The 16,341-nt window shown below is 40.2% G+C and overlaps 1 protein-coding gene across 4 annotated transcripts in view; it reads right to left on the reverse strand.

The window, feature by feature from the left end:
* Positions 1-2,481: 2,481 nt before the first annotated feature.
* LATS1 (large tumor suppressor kinase 1) overlaps positions 2,482-16,341 on the reverse strand; it is a 66,129-nt gene continuing 52,269 nt past the window's right edge. For 2 of the 4 annotated variants that reach the window (XM_054491985.2, XM_063667103.1), the window contains one exon: positions 2,482-6,577. In XM_054491985.2, coding sequence (XP_054347960.1) covers positions 6,068-6,577 — 510 coding nt within the window. In that variant the 3' untranslated portion in view covers positions 2,482-6,067. Of the gene's footprint in view, positions 6,578-7,528; positions 7,649-13,379; positions 13,485-16,341 lie in introns of those variants that run through there. The other 2 variants (XM_063667105.1, XM_063667102.1) reach the window with 2 other exon arrangements.

The following is a 16,341-nucleotide window of genomic DNA, read 5'->3' on the forward strand; positions in this document are numbered from 1 at the left end:
TATTTGATTCATGATTCAGCCAAAGATTTGGGCCTTTCTCAGGCAAGATGTCATAAAAACAGAATACTCATTTAGTGCCCTTCCTCTCTTCCAAGGATCAGCTCCATTCCAGAATTTGCCTGGTTTTGTTCCATTCCAATATCTTTAGGTAGTTGGGTATTTTCCCCCAGACTTTATAGTTGTTAGCTGTCATACAGTAAATCCATTAGGATCTGATTGGTTGTATTAGAAGCAGAATCTGGAATTATCTTTTAAGGTCATTTTGGTGACAGGTTGGATAATAAACTTGAGGTAACAGAATAAAGTAAGACTCGTGTTAGAGAATTATTACATTAATTCAGGCTGATGAGGACCTTAACCAAATTAGTTAACAACGAGAATAAAGATGATGAATTAGAGAAAAACCTAAGAGGTAAAATAACTGAATTTTATGGTTGAGTCCATAGGAGATGGCCAAAGTACAAAATGACTTTAAATTGTCCTGCAAATCAGATTATACACTAATACAAATTATATGCTGTATTACTTAAGGTACAGGCTCAGAAGCAGTAACAAATGGATATTATATATATAGATATAATTTGATTTTTCTCCCCTCTCTCTTACATCCTGCAGTCAGTCCAGACTAGAAAGATGACCCTGCTTCACACAATCTCTCAGGTAACCAGATTGTATTCATTTGGTTGATTCACCATCACTAGAGTGTTTTTCCTTTTTTTTTTTTTTTTTTGAGATGGAGTCTTGCTTTGTTGCCCAGGCTGGAGTGCAGTGGCGTGATCTAGGCTCATTGCAACCTCCGCCTCCTGGGTTCAAGCGATTCTCCTGCCTCAGCCTCCAGAGTAGCTGGGACTACAGGAGTGCGCCACTATGCCCAGTTAATTTTTGTATTTTTAGTAGAGACTGGTTTCACCATGTTGGTTGGCCAGGATGGTCTCGATCTCTTGACCTCGTGATCCGCCCGCCTCGGCCTCCCAAAGTGCTGGGATTACAGGCGTGAGCCACTGCACCCAGCCACTAGAGTGTTTTTCTAATTTTCATGGTCAATATAAAGTCACCACTATGTACGTGTTCCATCCTGTGGGAAGAGGTAAAGAGCAAGTGGTGGGTAAGCAATGTCAACTTTAATTATATGTATAATTTGCACATACCACGTCTGCTCATGTCCCAATGGCCAAAACCTAGTCATGTGCCCAAAACTAATTACAAGGGAATAGGAGAAACATGGACTCTACTGGGGTAGTCAAAACTTAGAAAGGGATATTGGCTCTATTAGTAAAAGGAAAAATGGGAGAGTGGATACTGGGGAGCAAGAGTGGCCTCTGTCATTTGTCAACCCCTCTGTGAACTAGGTATTCACGAGAATCTTTTTTTTCTCCTCCAGAACAAATTTAACCCTTCCCCAAGGGAAACAACCCGAAGTTCCATTCATAGCCTAAATCCAGCAAAATGTTTGGAATCTCTGGGTAGCTGTTACTGAAAGAAAGGAGGAAAAACTGGACAATAACTGTCTGTTTGGCAACCTCCCTCTACTCTTCACATACACAAGCAGATGTGCACGCGTGTGTGTGTGTGTAGCAAAGTACAGTCACAATTTTAAGTACACCAAATGTGGGCCCACAATGTAGTACAATAAATCATAGGAATAATGCAATTTGTGTCAGCTGTACAATAGCCTTATGTAGAACAAATACAAACTTACAAGGGAGTGCAAACAAGAGGATAAAAGAAGATCTAATGATGGTAATGCTTGAAAAGAAGATGAAAAACAGTACTTGTTTATCCAAATAAAGTTGATATAAGATATAATATCAACATATATATTTTGACACAGTGGTTCAGGTCTGTAATCCCAATACTTTGGGAGGCAGAGGCGGGAGGATCGCTTGCATCCAGGAGTTTGAGATCAGACTGGGCAACTTAGCAAGACGCCATCTCTACAAACATAAAAATAAAAAATTAGCTGTGTGTGGTGGCACACTCCTGTAGTCCTAGCTACTTGGGAGACAAAGGCAGGAGGACAGCTTGAGCCCAGAGTTCAAGGTTAAAGTGAGCTTTGATCGTGCCACTGCACTCCAGCCTGGGTGACAAAGCAAGACCATCTCTAAGAAATAAAACAAACAAAAAGGATTATAAAGGAAAACAGATTAACCAACAATTTTACATTTAAAAAATTATATACCATAATCAAATGGTACTAAATGTAGAATTTAATCATTAAATTCTAAACCTGTAATCTAATGGAAGCCTTTAACAGGAAATATTGTACTTATATTGGACAAAATGAAAACATTTAATTGAAAACATTGGACATTTACATGATACTCAGTTTGCCTTAACCTAAGTACTATCATTAGTTATTTTAATTCCAAAGCATCAAAATTTTAATCATAACTTTCTCAGAGAATAAAAAGATTTACATAAATTTTTGAATTAGAAAACAACATAGTTAAGCAGTGTAAAAATTAGCTTTCCACACATAACTGAAAGATTTGAATTTTTTTTTATTATCCCAGCAAACATTACACTAGAGAAAATGATTGGGAAAATACAAATAAGTTCATTAAAAACACAGGCTGATTATTCATATCTATTACATTCAGAATGATGCGAAACAATTAGTTATATTGCAAAGCTGTAATTCCTTTTCTAACAAAGCATGATTTTATAAAACTTTAATGTTGCCACTGATTCAATTTTAATACAAAATACTTATATACACAATACAATATAAAAGTAAACTGTGTAGTGCCTTCCACAAAGGGATATATTAAGGCGCTTTACAAATATACCAATATTTTGACCCAAATTACTTTTTGCTTTAGATTAAAATGAACAGGCTAAATGTTCCACTTTAAATACCAAAGGGATGTTTATTAAAATTTTTTTTATCTAAAATACCTTGGGTAACAGCAGCAGCAATGTCTAAAAATCCTCCCACTGTATTCTCTAATTCCTAACACATTAAGTCAGAATAAAACAATTCCACTCACAGTTTTGCACTTTGCAACAGCAGAAGGTAATAACTTTTTTAAAAAGTCAATCTCAAAGTGACTTTTTAGTCATACATTCTATAGTTTCTATTACAAATAAGAAGGTAGAAAAGATACAGCAGTAGGGCCTGCCTTATGATGTCACTGGACAATACATAACAGTATCTACAATTACATAATTATAGAACACATTTTATAAATACTATTGATATGCATAAAAAGGGTAAGTATAATAAAGACAGCAAGTTTTTAATAAGAAAATTACTTTAAAAGAAAACATACAGAACCAATGTTTTCACTCCATTTCAATGGAAAGCATCTATATTTTTAACATTGTTTTTCTCATCTTTTTGGTCAGGAAGCACCAGATTCTATACTGGAAGAAGTAGATGTAGTTTTGGAATAAGATAGCTGATAAGTATATCCAAACTGTTAAAATTGCTGATACCAAAGGCATATATACTGCTTCAGATAAATGCAAAAAGCTTATAGTATCAGAGAAAATTTTAAAAGAATACATATTTGCGCCAGGCATGGTGGGTCACGTCTGTAATCCCAGCACTTTGGGAGGCTGAGGTGGGCATATAACTGGAGCCCAGGAATTCCACACCAACCTGGGCAACATGGCGAAACCCCATCTCTACTAAAGATACAAAAATTAGCTGGGCTTGGTGGCGGATGCCCAGCTACTTGGGAGGTTGAGGCGGGAAGACTGGCATGAGCCCCCAAGGTTGAGGATGCAGTCAGCTGTGAAGCGCCACTGCCCTCCAGCCTGGGTGACAGAGTGAGACCCTGTCTCAAAACAAAAAACAAAAAAAGAATACAAAATTTGTAGTGTCTGTTACATTTCAGCAATAGGGGGAATACGATTTTGTGGGAAGGGAAGGGGGAGGAGACAGCACCTTAGTTTTCCTACAACATAAATGTAACAAAGTTATTTTCTACTGTATTGCACCTTAGTCCAAAAGTAAAACAACTAAATGAAAATTTAAATAAATCACACTGAAAAAGCCCAAAGAGTAAGAGGAATACCTTATAAATGTGAGTACCCACCTAAAAATTCTTGAACTACTATGTTTTGCATAGGATTTTATGGGACTAACCAAATGTTCCATGAAGCATGAGGTGAAGACTGCCATTTCATGATAGTACATTGTTTTACAATTCTGATTAGAAATCCTTCAGAAATATTTCTGTATCAAGCTTGTAATGAGCCCAACATTTCAGTCCCCTCCAAATGATATATTTAAAACAACTTAATGTACCAGCAAGAGAGGCATTCATAAGGTCACCTTATATCACATGCTACAGACCTTTTCCATCACAAACTATCAGCTTATATAAGATGCGCTGAGTAGTGATTGGTAAGTTAAAAACAAAGTTCTTAGTTTAATGTATCAATTTTCTCATGGGACAGATGTCCATAACCTAGAGCCTGTGATAGGTTTCAATATGTCCAAAATCCCTTGAAACTGCATCCAACATTGTATGTGTATGTGTTGATTTTTTTTTGTTTTTTTTTTCTGGGAAGAGTCCACAGCTTCCTTCAGATTCTCAAAAGAACCACTAACCCCAAAAGACCCACGATAACACAGTAGTAGGTTTTCAGGCTGAGCTCTGAAAGGACCACCTGTAGAAAGGTGGGAAGTGTGGGCTAATAAGTGTTCTTTGCCCTGACTCTCCAATTCAACTGCAACAGCTCTGCCTTTAATTTTGCTACATACACGGTTTCAATTAGCTTTTATGCGAAGAAAGCTAAAAGTATGAAAATCTTTAAAATTATGCCTCCAATCTACAAATAGTAACTTTTGATAAAAACAATCCCTTATCAGTGGAGCTTAAGAAAAGGAAATAAAATACAATACAAATTTTACTATGGTCAAAACAGAGCCTTTTTCCCCTTCCTAAAAGATAAGCTACATGTATTTTGGTATGAAACCTTAATCTTCCTTAGAACCTAAGCATTATACATAATAGGCATGTTGAACACATTATTTAACCTTAAATAAATTAGGAGGACTTGAATTTTCTACTAAGACCACTCTGTAAACTTTCCTAATTATTAATGGCCATCTTAAGAGTTAATTTTTTCACCAATTAATCTGCCTTTAGGTAAAATATTGCCAGATAGCCAGATTTTCCTTTGCCAATAACAATCTGTATATGCAGCACTGTTCTGAAAGAGGAAACAGGTAACATTGATGATATAATCAAAATAGTTACTATACAGGAAAAGTATATGAAAATTAAAATAATTCTCTGCTTAGGATGGTGAGAAATATTTTACTTTTAGTATTGAAAATTTTGATTTATGGCAGCTTTGTTCCCTTTTAAAATTGGAAGCAGCATCAAAAATACCAATATGGAAAAAAAGCTAGTAGTGCTTTGGCTTCTTTTAAAGCCAGTAATTCTTGAGAAATAAATGCAAGAAGATTAAATAGATTAAATATTCCACGGGGTGGGGTGGGGGGAAGATAAATGCATTATTTTTCCTTCTGACAAAACATATTAATATTTTTTCAACCCTGTATTCCTTAGTTTCAGGATGTGAATTATACAGATTATCATTAGCCTAGGAACACTCACCAACACGATGGCTTAATTTCTCTAGCTTATTTTGTACCAAAAACAAGGTTATGAGGGGAAAAAAGAGCTCTGTAAATACGGGGTATGTTTCATATTTGGTTAAAGCAAGATAAAACTAAAACTGTCTTTCAAAAAAATTTCAAAAACTTTTGTCTTTTAAAATTATTTAGCATATATACAAATAGATACCAGGTTTCTCCTTTTAAACAAAGCACTACTTATTTTAAGTACTTTAAGTACCAAGAACTGACTATAATATTCAGTTCATAATTTACTTTCCTTATAACAATTTTTTTCTAAATACTGATTTAAATGGCTGGAATAAATTAACATTTTAAAAGGATTTCCCATAATTTAGGAAAATAAAATATTGTACACAGAGCACACATATATAGCTCTGTCATATTTGCATAATTTTACTCTCAGAACCTCAAAACACCTCGCATTTCAGGCCCTTTTGCAAATCCTCATTACATTTATTTACTAGTGTGTTAAACATATACTAGATCGCGATTTTTAATCTCTGAGCCTGTGTTTTGATCATCTTCATCCGACTGCTGCTCTGAGCCTTGTGAATTAATGTATTCATATTCAATAGGCTTCGGATAATTATATGGGTAGCCATTGTCATCAAAAAACCTTCGGAAGGTAAATTCATAGAATGCATGTTCAGGATGCTTTCCATTTTTATACCATCCATTGAGAGTGTCATTTACATTTTCTTCCTCGTTATCATCACTCCATAACTTATCAGGATCAACAGGATCAAAATTTGATGTATCTGTTGGGTGTGTGATTTTAGGAATGTATGAAGCAGATTGCTGTCTCAGGTCACTGGAGAAATCAATTGTTTTAAAAAATGGATGAGCTTTTATTTCATCAGCACCATTCTTGCCTAAGCGATCTTCGGGTCCTCGGCAAAGTTTAATAATAAGATCAGAAGCTTCAGGACTGAGTTTAGCTTGTGGTGGAATGTGAAGAGATGTTTGCCAGTTGATAACCTTTAAAGATTTTTTAAAATTAGGGGGAAGAGATAAATTAGAAAAATAAAGATTTCCTTCAAGTTTTATACCAAAAGTCTCACTGGGCTATTTTTGTATTTTAAATAAATTACATGATATTTTGCTGGAAAATAATTTTTTCTCCTATCCCATCCTCTCCAGGCAACTTCTACGCACATTATAAGACTCATTGTCAGTTTTAATCTCCCCTAGTAAACCTTTTTGCCTATGGTAGAAGTGACTACTTCTACTCTGCCTCCCCTGTACCATATATTTATTTCTATCATATTTCTAATACCTTGTGGTACCTATTTATGTTTATGTCCTACTGAAATGTATCCATTAAGGCTAGGGATTATGTTTTAGTGGTCTTTGTATCTCCTAGTGCTCAGTAAATTGCCTGGCACATACTTAATACATGTTTGATAAAACTTTTTCTGGTGCCAAGTGTGGTGGCTTTTGCCTGTAATCCCAGTACCCTGGGAGACGGAGGTGGGAGGACTGCTTGAAGCCGGGAAGGTTCAAGACAAACCTGGGCAACAAAGCGAGACCCCATCTCCACAAAAAAACTGTAAAAATTAGCCAGGTATGGTGGCATGCACCTGTAGTCCTAGCTACTCAGGAGGTTGAAGCAGAAGGATTCCTGGAGCCCAGGAGTTTGAGGCTGCAGTGAGCCATGACTGCACCACTGCACTCCAGCCTGTGTGACAGAGCGAGACACTGTCTCCAAAAAAAAAAAAAAAAAAAAACCTCTAGTTATGAATAAAATGAAATGAGGAAGAAAGGAATGCCAAGTGAAGCCAGACTACCTAAGACTACCTAGTCTCTCCTGCTGAACTCTTGGAGGCAGGGGAATTGGTATACAACTCCAAGTACGATATTAAATGGATTTGGGGCAAACTCTGTTAAGTGGTAGAATGCATTGTCATTTAACCAAGTTTAGATACCTTCAACTTGGGCAGGCACTGTGGCTCACACCTGTAATCCTAGCACTTTGGGAGGCCGAGGTAGGTGAATTGCTTGAGCCCAGAAGTTCAAGACCAGCCTGGGCAACATGGTGAAACCCCATATCTACAAAAAATACAAAAGTTAGCCAGGTTGGTAGTGGACACCTGTGGTCCCAGCTACTTGAGACGCTGAGGTGGGAGGATGACCTGAGCCCAGGGAGGTCGAGGCTGCAGTGAGCCATGATTGTGCCACTGCACTCCAGCCTGGGCGACAGAGCAAGACCGTCTCAAAAGAGGAAAAAAAAATCTTCAACTTGTCGCATGGTAGGCAGTCAATAAATATTTGTTAAAAAGCTGAATGAATGAACAGTATAATCTTCCTTATTCGTAGAGGAGCTAGTCAGCTACTATAGAGGGAAGAAAAATATACTCCCTCTTCTATTATTTGTTCCTTTTAAAGTCTTATCCCAGATTAGAAAATGGAGAGGCTTCAACTAATAATAGAATATTTTAAAAACCCTTTTTGGAAAAAAAAATGATACAGTTAATAATAGTTATTTATGCTTCCAGTTCCATCACTTATTTCAAACAGGAGAAATAAAAAAATATATAATGAGATGAACAATTTTTTTTTTTGAAACCCAGTCTCGCTCTGTCGCCCAGGATGGAGTGCAGTGGCGTGACCTCAGCTCACTGCAAACTCTGCCTCCTGGTTTCAAGTGATTCTCCTGCCTCAGCCTCCTGAGTAGCTGGGATTACAGGTGCCCGCCACCTCGCATAGCTAATTTTTTTGTATTTTTAGTAGAGACGGGGTTTCACCATGTTGGCCTGGCTGGTTTCAAACTCCTGACCTCAAGTGATCTGTCCACCTTGGCCTCCCAAAGTGCTAGAATTACAGGCGTGAGTCACTGTGCCTGGCCAAGTTTAATATTTTTTATTTTAAGGTATATTTAGGATTTTTTAGTTTAAGGCAAAAAAAAAAAAAAAAAAAAGACTAAGCACAGCAAAAGATTCAGATAATTCAAAGATGGATGAATAAAATTATATAAACTGGAGCACAGAGAGAAAACATGTAGAATAAAAGAAAGAATAAAGCATAAGAGAAATGGAGGACAGTATCAAAGGAATAGCACATGCATAATCATTAGAGTCTCAAAAGGTGAGAAGGAAGCAAAATAAATCTTTGAAGGGATAATGACAGAGAATTTCCCCAAATCGATGAATGTCATTAATGTACATTTCAAGAAACTGAGTGAATCTCAACCAAGAAAAATACAAAGAAAACTACACATAGGCACACCATGGTCAAACTGAAGAAAACCAAAGTTAAAGAGAAAAAAACCCTAAAAGCAACCAGAGAGGTCCCAGTTTTGAGGAAGATGTACTACATATACTCTCCCATCTCCCTCCCACGGAAGGCAGCTATAAAACCTGGTCAGGATGCATGAAGCAGCTACTTCAAGATCCTGAAAAGTAAATAATAACAGGTAGATTAGGGGAGAAGATGTAAATTTGAAGTACCATTAAACCTGGTGACCATTTAAAAAAAACTTATTTTGTAAGAGACAGGATTCTCACTGTGTTGTCCATGCTGGTCTTGAACTCCTAGCCTCAAGCAATCCTCCCACCTCAGCCTCCTGAGTAACTGGGACTACAGGCCTCTGCCAGCACACCCAGCTCCATTTTTTTTGTCTCTAGTTGTCTGCAGGCTGGACTCAAGGTAGCCCAAAACTTGGAAGGAGCTGAGCACAGACAGAGAGCTCTAGGAGAAGTCCCTCTAGTTCAGGCTCAGGATGTAGAAAAGGAGTTTCCTGGTAGCAACGGAGGTGGCAATAAGAGCCAGTATGCACCTAAAACTGACAGGCAAACCTTCCTCTCCAATTGTAAATAAAATAACAAAGCACGGGGCTGGGCACGGTGGCTCATGCCTGTAATCCCAGCACTTTGGGAGGCCGAGGCGGGTGGATCACTTTGAGGTCAGGAGTTCGAGACCAGCTTGGCCAAAATGGTGAAGCCCCATCTCTATTAAAATACAAAAATTAGTGGGGTGTGGTGGTGCATACCTGTAATCCTAGCTACTCCAGGAGGCTGAGGCAGGAGAATCACTTGAACCCAGGCGACAGAGGTTGCAGTGAGCCAAGATTGTGCCACTGCACTCCAGCCTGGGTGACAGAGTGAGACTCCATCTCATAAATATATAAATTAATAAAGCATGGGGTCCCAAGAAGATGGGTTGAATCTCTGTTGCTCGTTTTCTCTCTGTGTCCTTTTGCCACCTTGTCCTGGATTCAGATGTAGTTATGAGATATTGGCAGAGTTGGATAAGTAAAGTCTCACTTTCTGGTCAGAGAACTAAATAGGGAACCCCAGGGAACAGGACAGTACTGGGGACATCACAGAGAGGGAGGAGATTGGGCAAGTGACCCCATTAAGTTGCTTATGAACTGCTGGGCTCCCCCTCCAAACTGTATCTATGTGGATCTAATCCTAAGGAGCATACCAAAGACTTTGAGAACTGAACTAAGGAAAAGACCACAGCCTACAAAGAGATCTGCCTAGAAAGGAAAAGGCTTTGAAACTGACATTGAAATCAAAAAACCCTGGTTGGAACTTGTGGCCTGAACCCAACCGGGTTTAATGCTTGCCAAAACAAGGTCAAAATTCTCCATAAGATCCAGAATCTCGGCTGGGCACGGTGGCTCACACCTGTAATCCCAGCACTTTGGGAAGCCAAGGTAGGCAGATCACCTGAGGTCAGGAGTTCGAGACCAGCCTGGTCAACATAATGAAACCCCGTCTCTACTAAAAATACAAAAATTAGCCGGGCATGGTAGCACACGCCTGTAGTCCTAGCTACCTGGGAGTCTGAGGCAGGACAGTCGCTTGAACCTGGGTGGTGTAGTGAGCCGAGATCGCACCACTGCACTCACTCCAGCCTGGGTGACAGAGAGACTCCGTCTCCAAAAAAAAAAAAAAAAAAAAAAAATCCAGAGTCTCATAATGTATTATTCAAAATGTCCAGGATACAATCCAAAATAACTTAGTATACAAAAAACAAACAAACAACAACAAAAAAACAAAAACGGAAAATGTCGACATAGAAAAAGTCAGTATTGATATGACATAGATGCTAGAATTTTCTGACAAAAACTTGAAAGTAGCCATTATAGGCTGGGTGCGGTGGCTCACGCCTGTAATCCCAGCACTTTGGGAGGCTGAGGCGGGCAGATCACAAGGTAAGGAGTTCGAGACCAGCCTGGCCAATGTGGTGAAACCCCGTCTCTACTAAAAACACAAAAAAATTACCCAGGCGTGGTGGCGGGCACCTGTAGTCCCAGCTACTCGGGAGGCTGAGGCGGGACAATCGCTTGAACCCGGGAGGCAGTGGCGGAGGCTGCAGTGTGCCAAGATAGCGCCAATGCACCCCAGCCTGGGCAACGGGGCAAGACTCCGTCTCAAAAAAAAAAAAAAAAAAAAGTAGCCATTATAAAAATGCTCCAGGCTGGGCATGGTGGCTCAGGCCTGTAATCCCAGCACTTTGGGAGGCCGAGGTGGGCAGATCACGAGGTCAGAAGATCGAGACCATCCTGGCTAACACGGTGAAACTCTACCTCTACTAAAAATACAAAGAATTAGCCAGGCGTGGTGGTGGGCACCTGTAGTTCCAGCTACTCAGGAGGCTGAGGCAGGAGAATGGTGTAAACCCAGGAGGCGGAGCTTGCAGCTAGCAGAGATTGCGCCACTGCACTCCAGCCTGGGCAACAGAGTGAGACTCCGTCTCAAAAAAAAAAATGCTCCAAATAAGGATGAACACTCATGAAATGAAAGATAGGTCGCAACAAAGAAATTGAAGATATAAAGTATCAAAAAGAAATTTTATAATGGAAAAATAACCAAAATAAAAAACTCAATGGATAGTCTCAATAGCAGAGTGAAGATGTCAGAGAAAAAAAATCAGTGAACTTGAAGATAGGTTGATACTGGCCCTGCACGGTGGTGTCGCTTCTGTAATCCCAGCACTTTGGGAGGCCGAGGCAGGTGGATTACTTGAGGCCAGAAGCTGGAGACCAGCCTGGCTGACATGGTGAGAACCCTGTCTTACTAAAAATACAGAAAATTAGCTGGGTGTGGTGGTGTGCCTATAGTCCCAGTGACTCAGGAGGCTGAGGTGGAAGGATCGCTTGAACCAGGAGCTTGAGCTGGAGGTTGCAGTGAGCTGAAATCATGCCTCTGCACTCCTCGGCAACAAAACAAGACTGTGTCTCAAAAAAAAAAAAAAAAAAAAGGAGGTGGATACTATTTATGCAATTCAATCAACTGCTCATTCTGAACAGCAGAAAAAACAAAAACTTAAAATATAAGTAGAACTTCAGGAATCTGTGGGACCACACCAGAAGGCCTAACATTCCTGTGATTAACATCACAAAAGAAAATGTGTGGTACAGATAAATATTTGAAGACATGATGGCTGAACACACCCCAAATTTGATCAAAGACATAAACCTACAGATTTAAGATGCCTGGTGAATACCAAACAGAATAAAACCTGAGAAATCCATGCCTAGACATATCATAATTACAATACAGAAAAAAAATTATTGAAAGCAGCTAGAGAAACATAATGCATTATTTGAGATATCTGAATAATTGCAGATGTCTCATCAAATTATGAACGACAGGAGGAAGTAGACATTTTGAAGTGCTGTAAGAACTAAAACCCAGAATTTTGTATCAAGTGATAATACATATATTTTTTGAGATGCAGTCTCGGTCTGTCGCCCCAGCTGGAGTGCAGTGGTGTCATCTTGTCTCCCTGCAACCTCCGCCTCCTGGGTTCAAGCAATTCTCCTGCCTCAGCTTCCCAAGTAGCTGGGATTACAGGTGCACGCCACCAGCCCAGCTAATTTTTGTATTTTAGTAGAGACGGGGTTTCAACATGTTGGCCAGGCTGGTCTCAAACTCCTGACCTCAGGTGATCCACCCACCTCGGCCTCCCAAAGTGCTGGGATTACAGGCATAAGCCACACTGCACCCGGCCTCAAGTGATAATATTCTAAGGAAGGCAAAATAAAGACATTCTCATATGAAGAGAAATTAAGAGACTCTGTTGTCAACACACTTGCTCTAAAGTATCTGCTTTAGGAAGTTGTTCAGATGGAAGAGACATGATATAGAAGGAATCTTGAAACACCAGGAAAGCATGAAGAGCAAGGAAAACGCTAAATATCCAGGTAAACATAAATGACTATTCTTCTCATCTTGATTTTTTTTTTTTTTTAAGAGACAGGGTCTCATTCTGTTGCTCAGGCTACAGCATAGTGGTATGATTATAGCTCACTGCAGCCTCAAACTCCCGGGCTCAAGTGATCCTCCTATGTCTGGAGTAGCTGGGACCACAGGCATGTGCTACCATCCACCATGCCCAGCTATTTTTTTTTGGTAGAGACACTGTCTATGATTTGTTACTCACGCTGGTCTTGAACTCCTGACTTTAAGCAATCCTCTTGCGTCAGCCTCCCAAAGTGCTGGGATTGCAGGCATGAGCCACTGCATTCAGCCTCTCACCTTGAGTTCTTTAAAAGAACTTGATGGTTGAAAGCAAAATTGTTACATTGTTGGATGAGGTAGGTTTTGAGACAGGGTCACATTTGGTTGCCCAGGCTGGTGTGCAGTGGTACACTCTTAGCTCTTACTGCAGCCTTGACCTCCTGGACTTAAGGGATCCTCCCGGACTTAAGGGATCCTCCCACTTACTGGTGCCCCCGCCCCAAGTAGCTGGGACTGTAGGCATGTACTACCACGCACCAGCATGCTAGGCTAATTAAAAAAAATTTTTTGTAGAGACAGGGTCTTACTATGTTGCCCAGGCTGATCTCAAACTCCTGGGTTCCAGTGTTCTTCCTGCTCCCGCTGCGGCCTTCCAAAGCGCTGGGATTACAGGTGTGAGTCACCACACCTGGCTGGATGAGGATTTATTGATTGATTGATTGAGATGGAGTCTCTCTGTTGCCCAGGCTGGAGTGCAGTGGCGCCATCTCGGCTCACTTCAAGCTCCGCCTCCCGGGTTCACGCCATTCTCCTGCCTCAGCCTCCTGAGTAGCTGGGACTACAGGCACCCACCACCACACCCAGCTAATTTTTTGTACTTTTAGTAGAGACGGGGTTTCACCGTGTTAGCCAGGATGGTCTCGATCTCCTGACCTCATGATCTACCTGCCTTGGCCTCCCAAAGTGCTGGGATTACAGGCGTGAGCCACCGTGCCTGGCTGGATGAGGTTTTAAGCGTATGTAGATGTAATGTATAAAATAACTACAAGCCAGGTGCAGGCTCATGCTTGCAATCCCAACATTTTTGGAGGCCAACGTGGGAGGATTGCTTCAGCCCAGAAGTTCAAGACCAGCCTGGGCAACATAGTGACTAGTCTTGATTACAAAATAATAATAAAATTAGCCAAGCGTGGTGGCATGTGCCTGTAATCCAGGCTACTTGGGAGGATGACACGGGAGAATCTTGAACCCGGGAGGCAGAGGTTGCAGTGAGCTGAGATCACGACCCTGCACTCCAGTGTGGGCGGCAGAACAAGACCTTGTCAAAAAAAAAAAAAAAAAAGAAAAGAAAAAAGAAGAAAAATCAAATAACTACAACATAAATAGTAGAGAATAAAGGGACCTATATGGCAGTATGGTTCTACAATGAACTTGATGTGGTAAAGTATAAATTCTAGGTAGATAGTGAAAACTTAGGCTGGGTGTGATGGCTCATGCCTGTAATCCCAACACTTTGGGAGGCCGAGGCAGGTGGATCACTTGAGGTCAGGAGTTCGAGACCAGCCTGGCCAATATAGTGAAACCCTGTCTCTACTAAAAATACAAAAATTAGCCAGGTGTCAGGGAGGGCACCTGTAATCCCAGCTACTCAGGAGGCTGAGGCAGGAGAATCGCTTGAACCTGGGAGGTGGAGGTTGCAGTGAGATGAGGTTGCACCACTACACTCCAGCCTGGGCAATAGGGTGAAACTTCATCTCAAAAAAAAAAAAAGAAAACTTAATATATATTTTGTAGTCACTAGAGCAACCACAAACAAAACTATACAAAGAGATAACAGTAAAAACCACAGTAGAAGGAAACATCACAGAAAATAGCAGAGTAGGAAGCATCAGAGGTCTACCCTTCCCTAAAAACAATAATTAAACTGGAAAAAGACTATCAGGATAAACTATTTTGGAACTTTGAAACCTGATCAGATACTTACAGCAGCCAGGAGAGTGCTTCATGAAGGGAGAGGCTGCTAAAATTTGGTTCAGACAGCAGCATGTGTGAACCCACTACATCTACCATTCCTCAGTCCTGCAGCAGTCATGAAAACCACAGCTTGCCTTCCTGGAGCAGCTCGTTAGTGCCAAGGTGGGCAGTAAGAACATTGCCCTCCAAAAATTTGAGGTTGTCCATCTTGGTTGGTGTTAGTGATTCCCTGAGGGACCAGCACAGATGCCTGCCTTTCTTTGACCTGCTCTGGCAGATTTAAAGAGACAGAGATTCATTTCTTTTTTTGACCCAGACATTTAAAGAAACATGTCAGGTCACTGGCTTGGGTTCTTTGTTTCCTTACTGTTGAGTTTTGAGGGTTCTTTATATATGATAGATTAAAAAAACCTTTCTTAGCTATGTGATTTGTAAATATTTTCTCCCAGCCTGTAGCTTGTCTTTTCTCTTGACTGTTATCTGTGGTAGAGGGAAAGTTCTTAGTTTTGATGAATTTTTTCTTCTATGGGTCATGATTCTGGGGTCATTTCTAGGAACTCTTTACCTAACTCCAGCCCACAAAGATTTTCTCCTATGTTTTCTTCTAAAAGTACTATAGTTTTAAGCTTTATCTATATACATGTGACTCAATTTGAGTTAATCTTTGTAAAGGAGTGAGGTCACTTGAGGTTCAGTGTTTTGTTTTTGTTTTTTTTTGAGACAGAGTCTCTCTCTGTCATCCCAGGCTGGAGTGCAGTGGCATGATCTTGGCTCATTGCAAGCTCTGCCTCCTGGGTTCAAGAGATTCTCCTGCCTCAGGCTCCCGAGTAGCTGGGATTACAGGCATGCACCACCACACTTGGCTAATTTTTGTAGTTTTAGCAGAGATGGGGTTTCGCCATGTTGACTAGGCTGGTCTCAAACCCCTAACCTCAGGTGATCCACCTGCCTCGGCCTCCCAAAGTGCTAGGATTACAGGTGGGAGCCACCGCACCTGGCCTGATGTTCAGTTTTTTTGTATACGGCTGGCCAGTTTTTTCAATACCATTTGTTGGAAAACTATCGTTTTTCCATTTGCACCTTTGTTAAAGATCAAATGGCCATAGTGATGTGGTCTTATATCTGCATTCTATATTCTGTTCCATTGATCTAAGTGTGTATCTTTTTGCCACTATCTTACTGTCTACATTATTGAAGCTTCACAGTACATTTTAAAATCAGGTAGTTGAACCCTCCAACTTTTCTTGTTAAAAATCGATTTTGCTATTCTACTTTCTTTGTCCATCCATATAAATTTTAAAATTGACTCATCTATATCTACAAAAAATCCTGCTGAGATTTTGACTAGAGGTGAGTTAAACCTACACATTAATTACAGGAGAAGTTATAGCTTTACTACATTAACTCTTCCAATCAATGAACATGGTATGTGTCTCCACTTATTTAGATCTATGATTTCTTTCTTTCTTTTTTTTTTGAGACAGAGTCTCACTCTGTTGCCCAGGCTGGAGTACAGTGGCACTATATGGGCTCACTGCAACCTCTCCTCTCAGGTTCAAGCTATTTTCCAGCTGG

The sequence above is a fragment of the Pongo pygmaeus genome, chromosome 5 (assembly GCF_028885625.2).
Source record: "Pongo pygmaeus isolate AG05252 chromosome 5, NHGRI_mPonPyg2-v2.0_pri, whole genome shotgun sequence".
In the NCBI taxonomy this organism is placed as follows: Eukaryota; Metazoa; Chordata; class Mammalia; order Primates; family Hominidae; genus Pongo; species Pongo pygmaeus.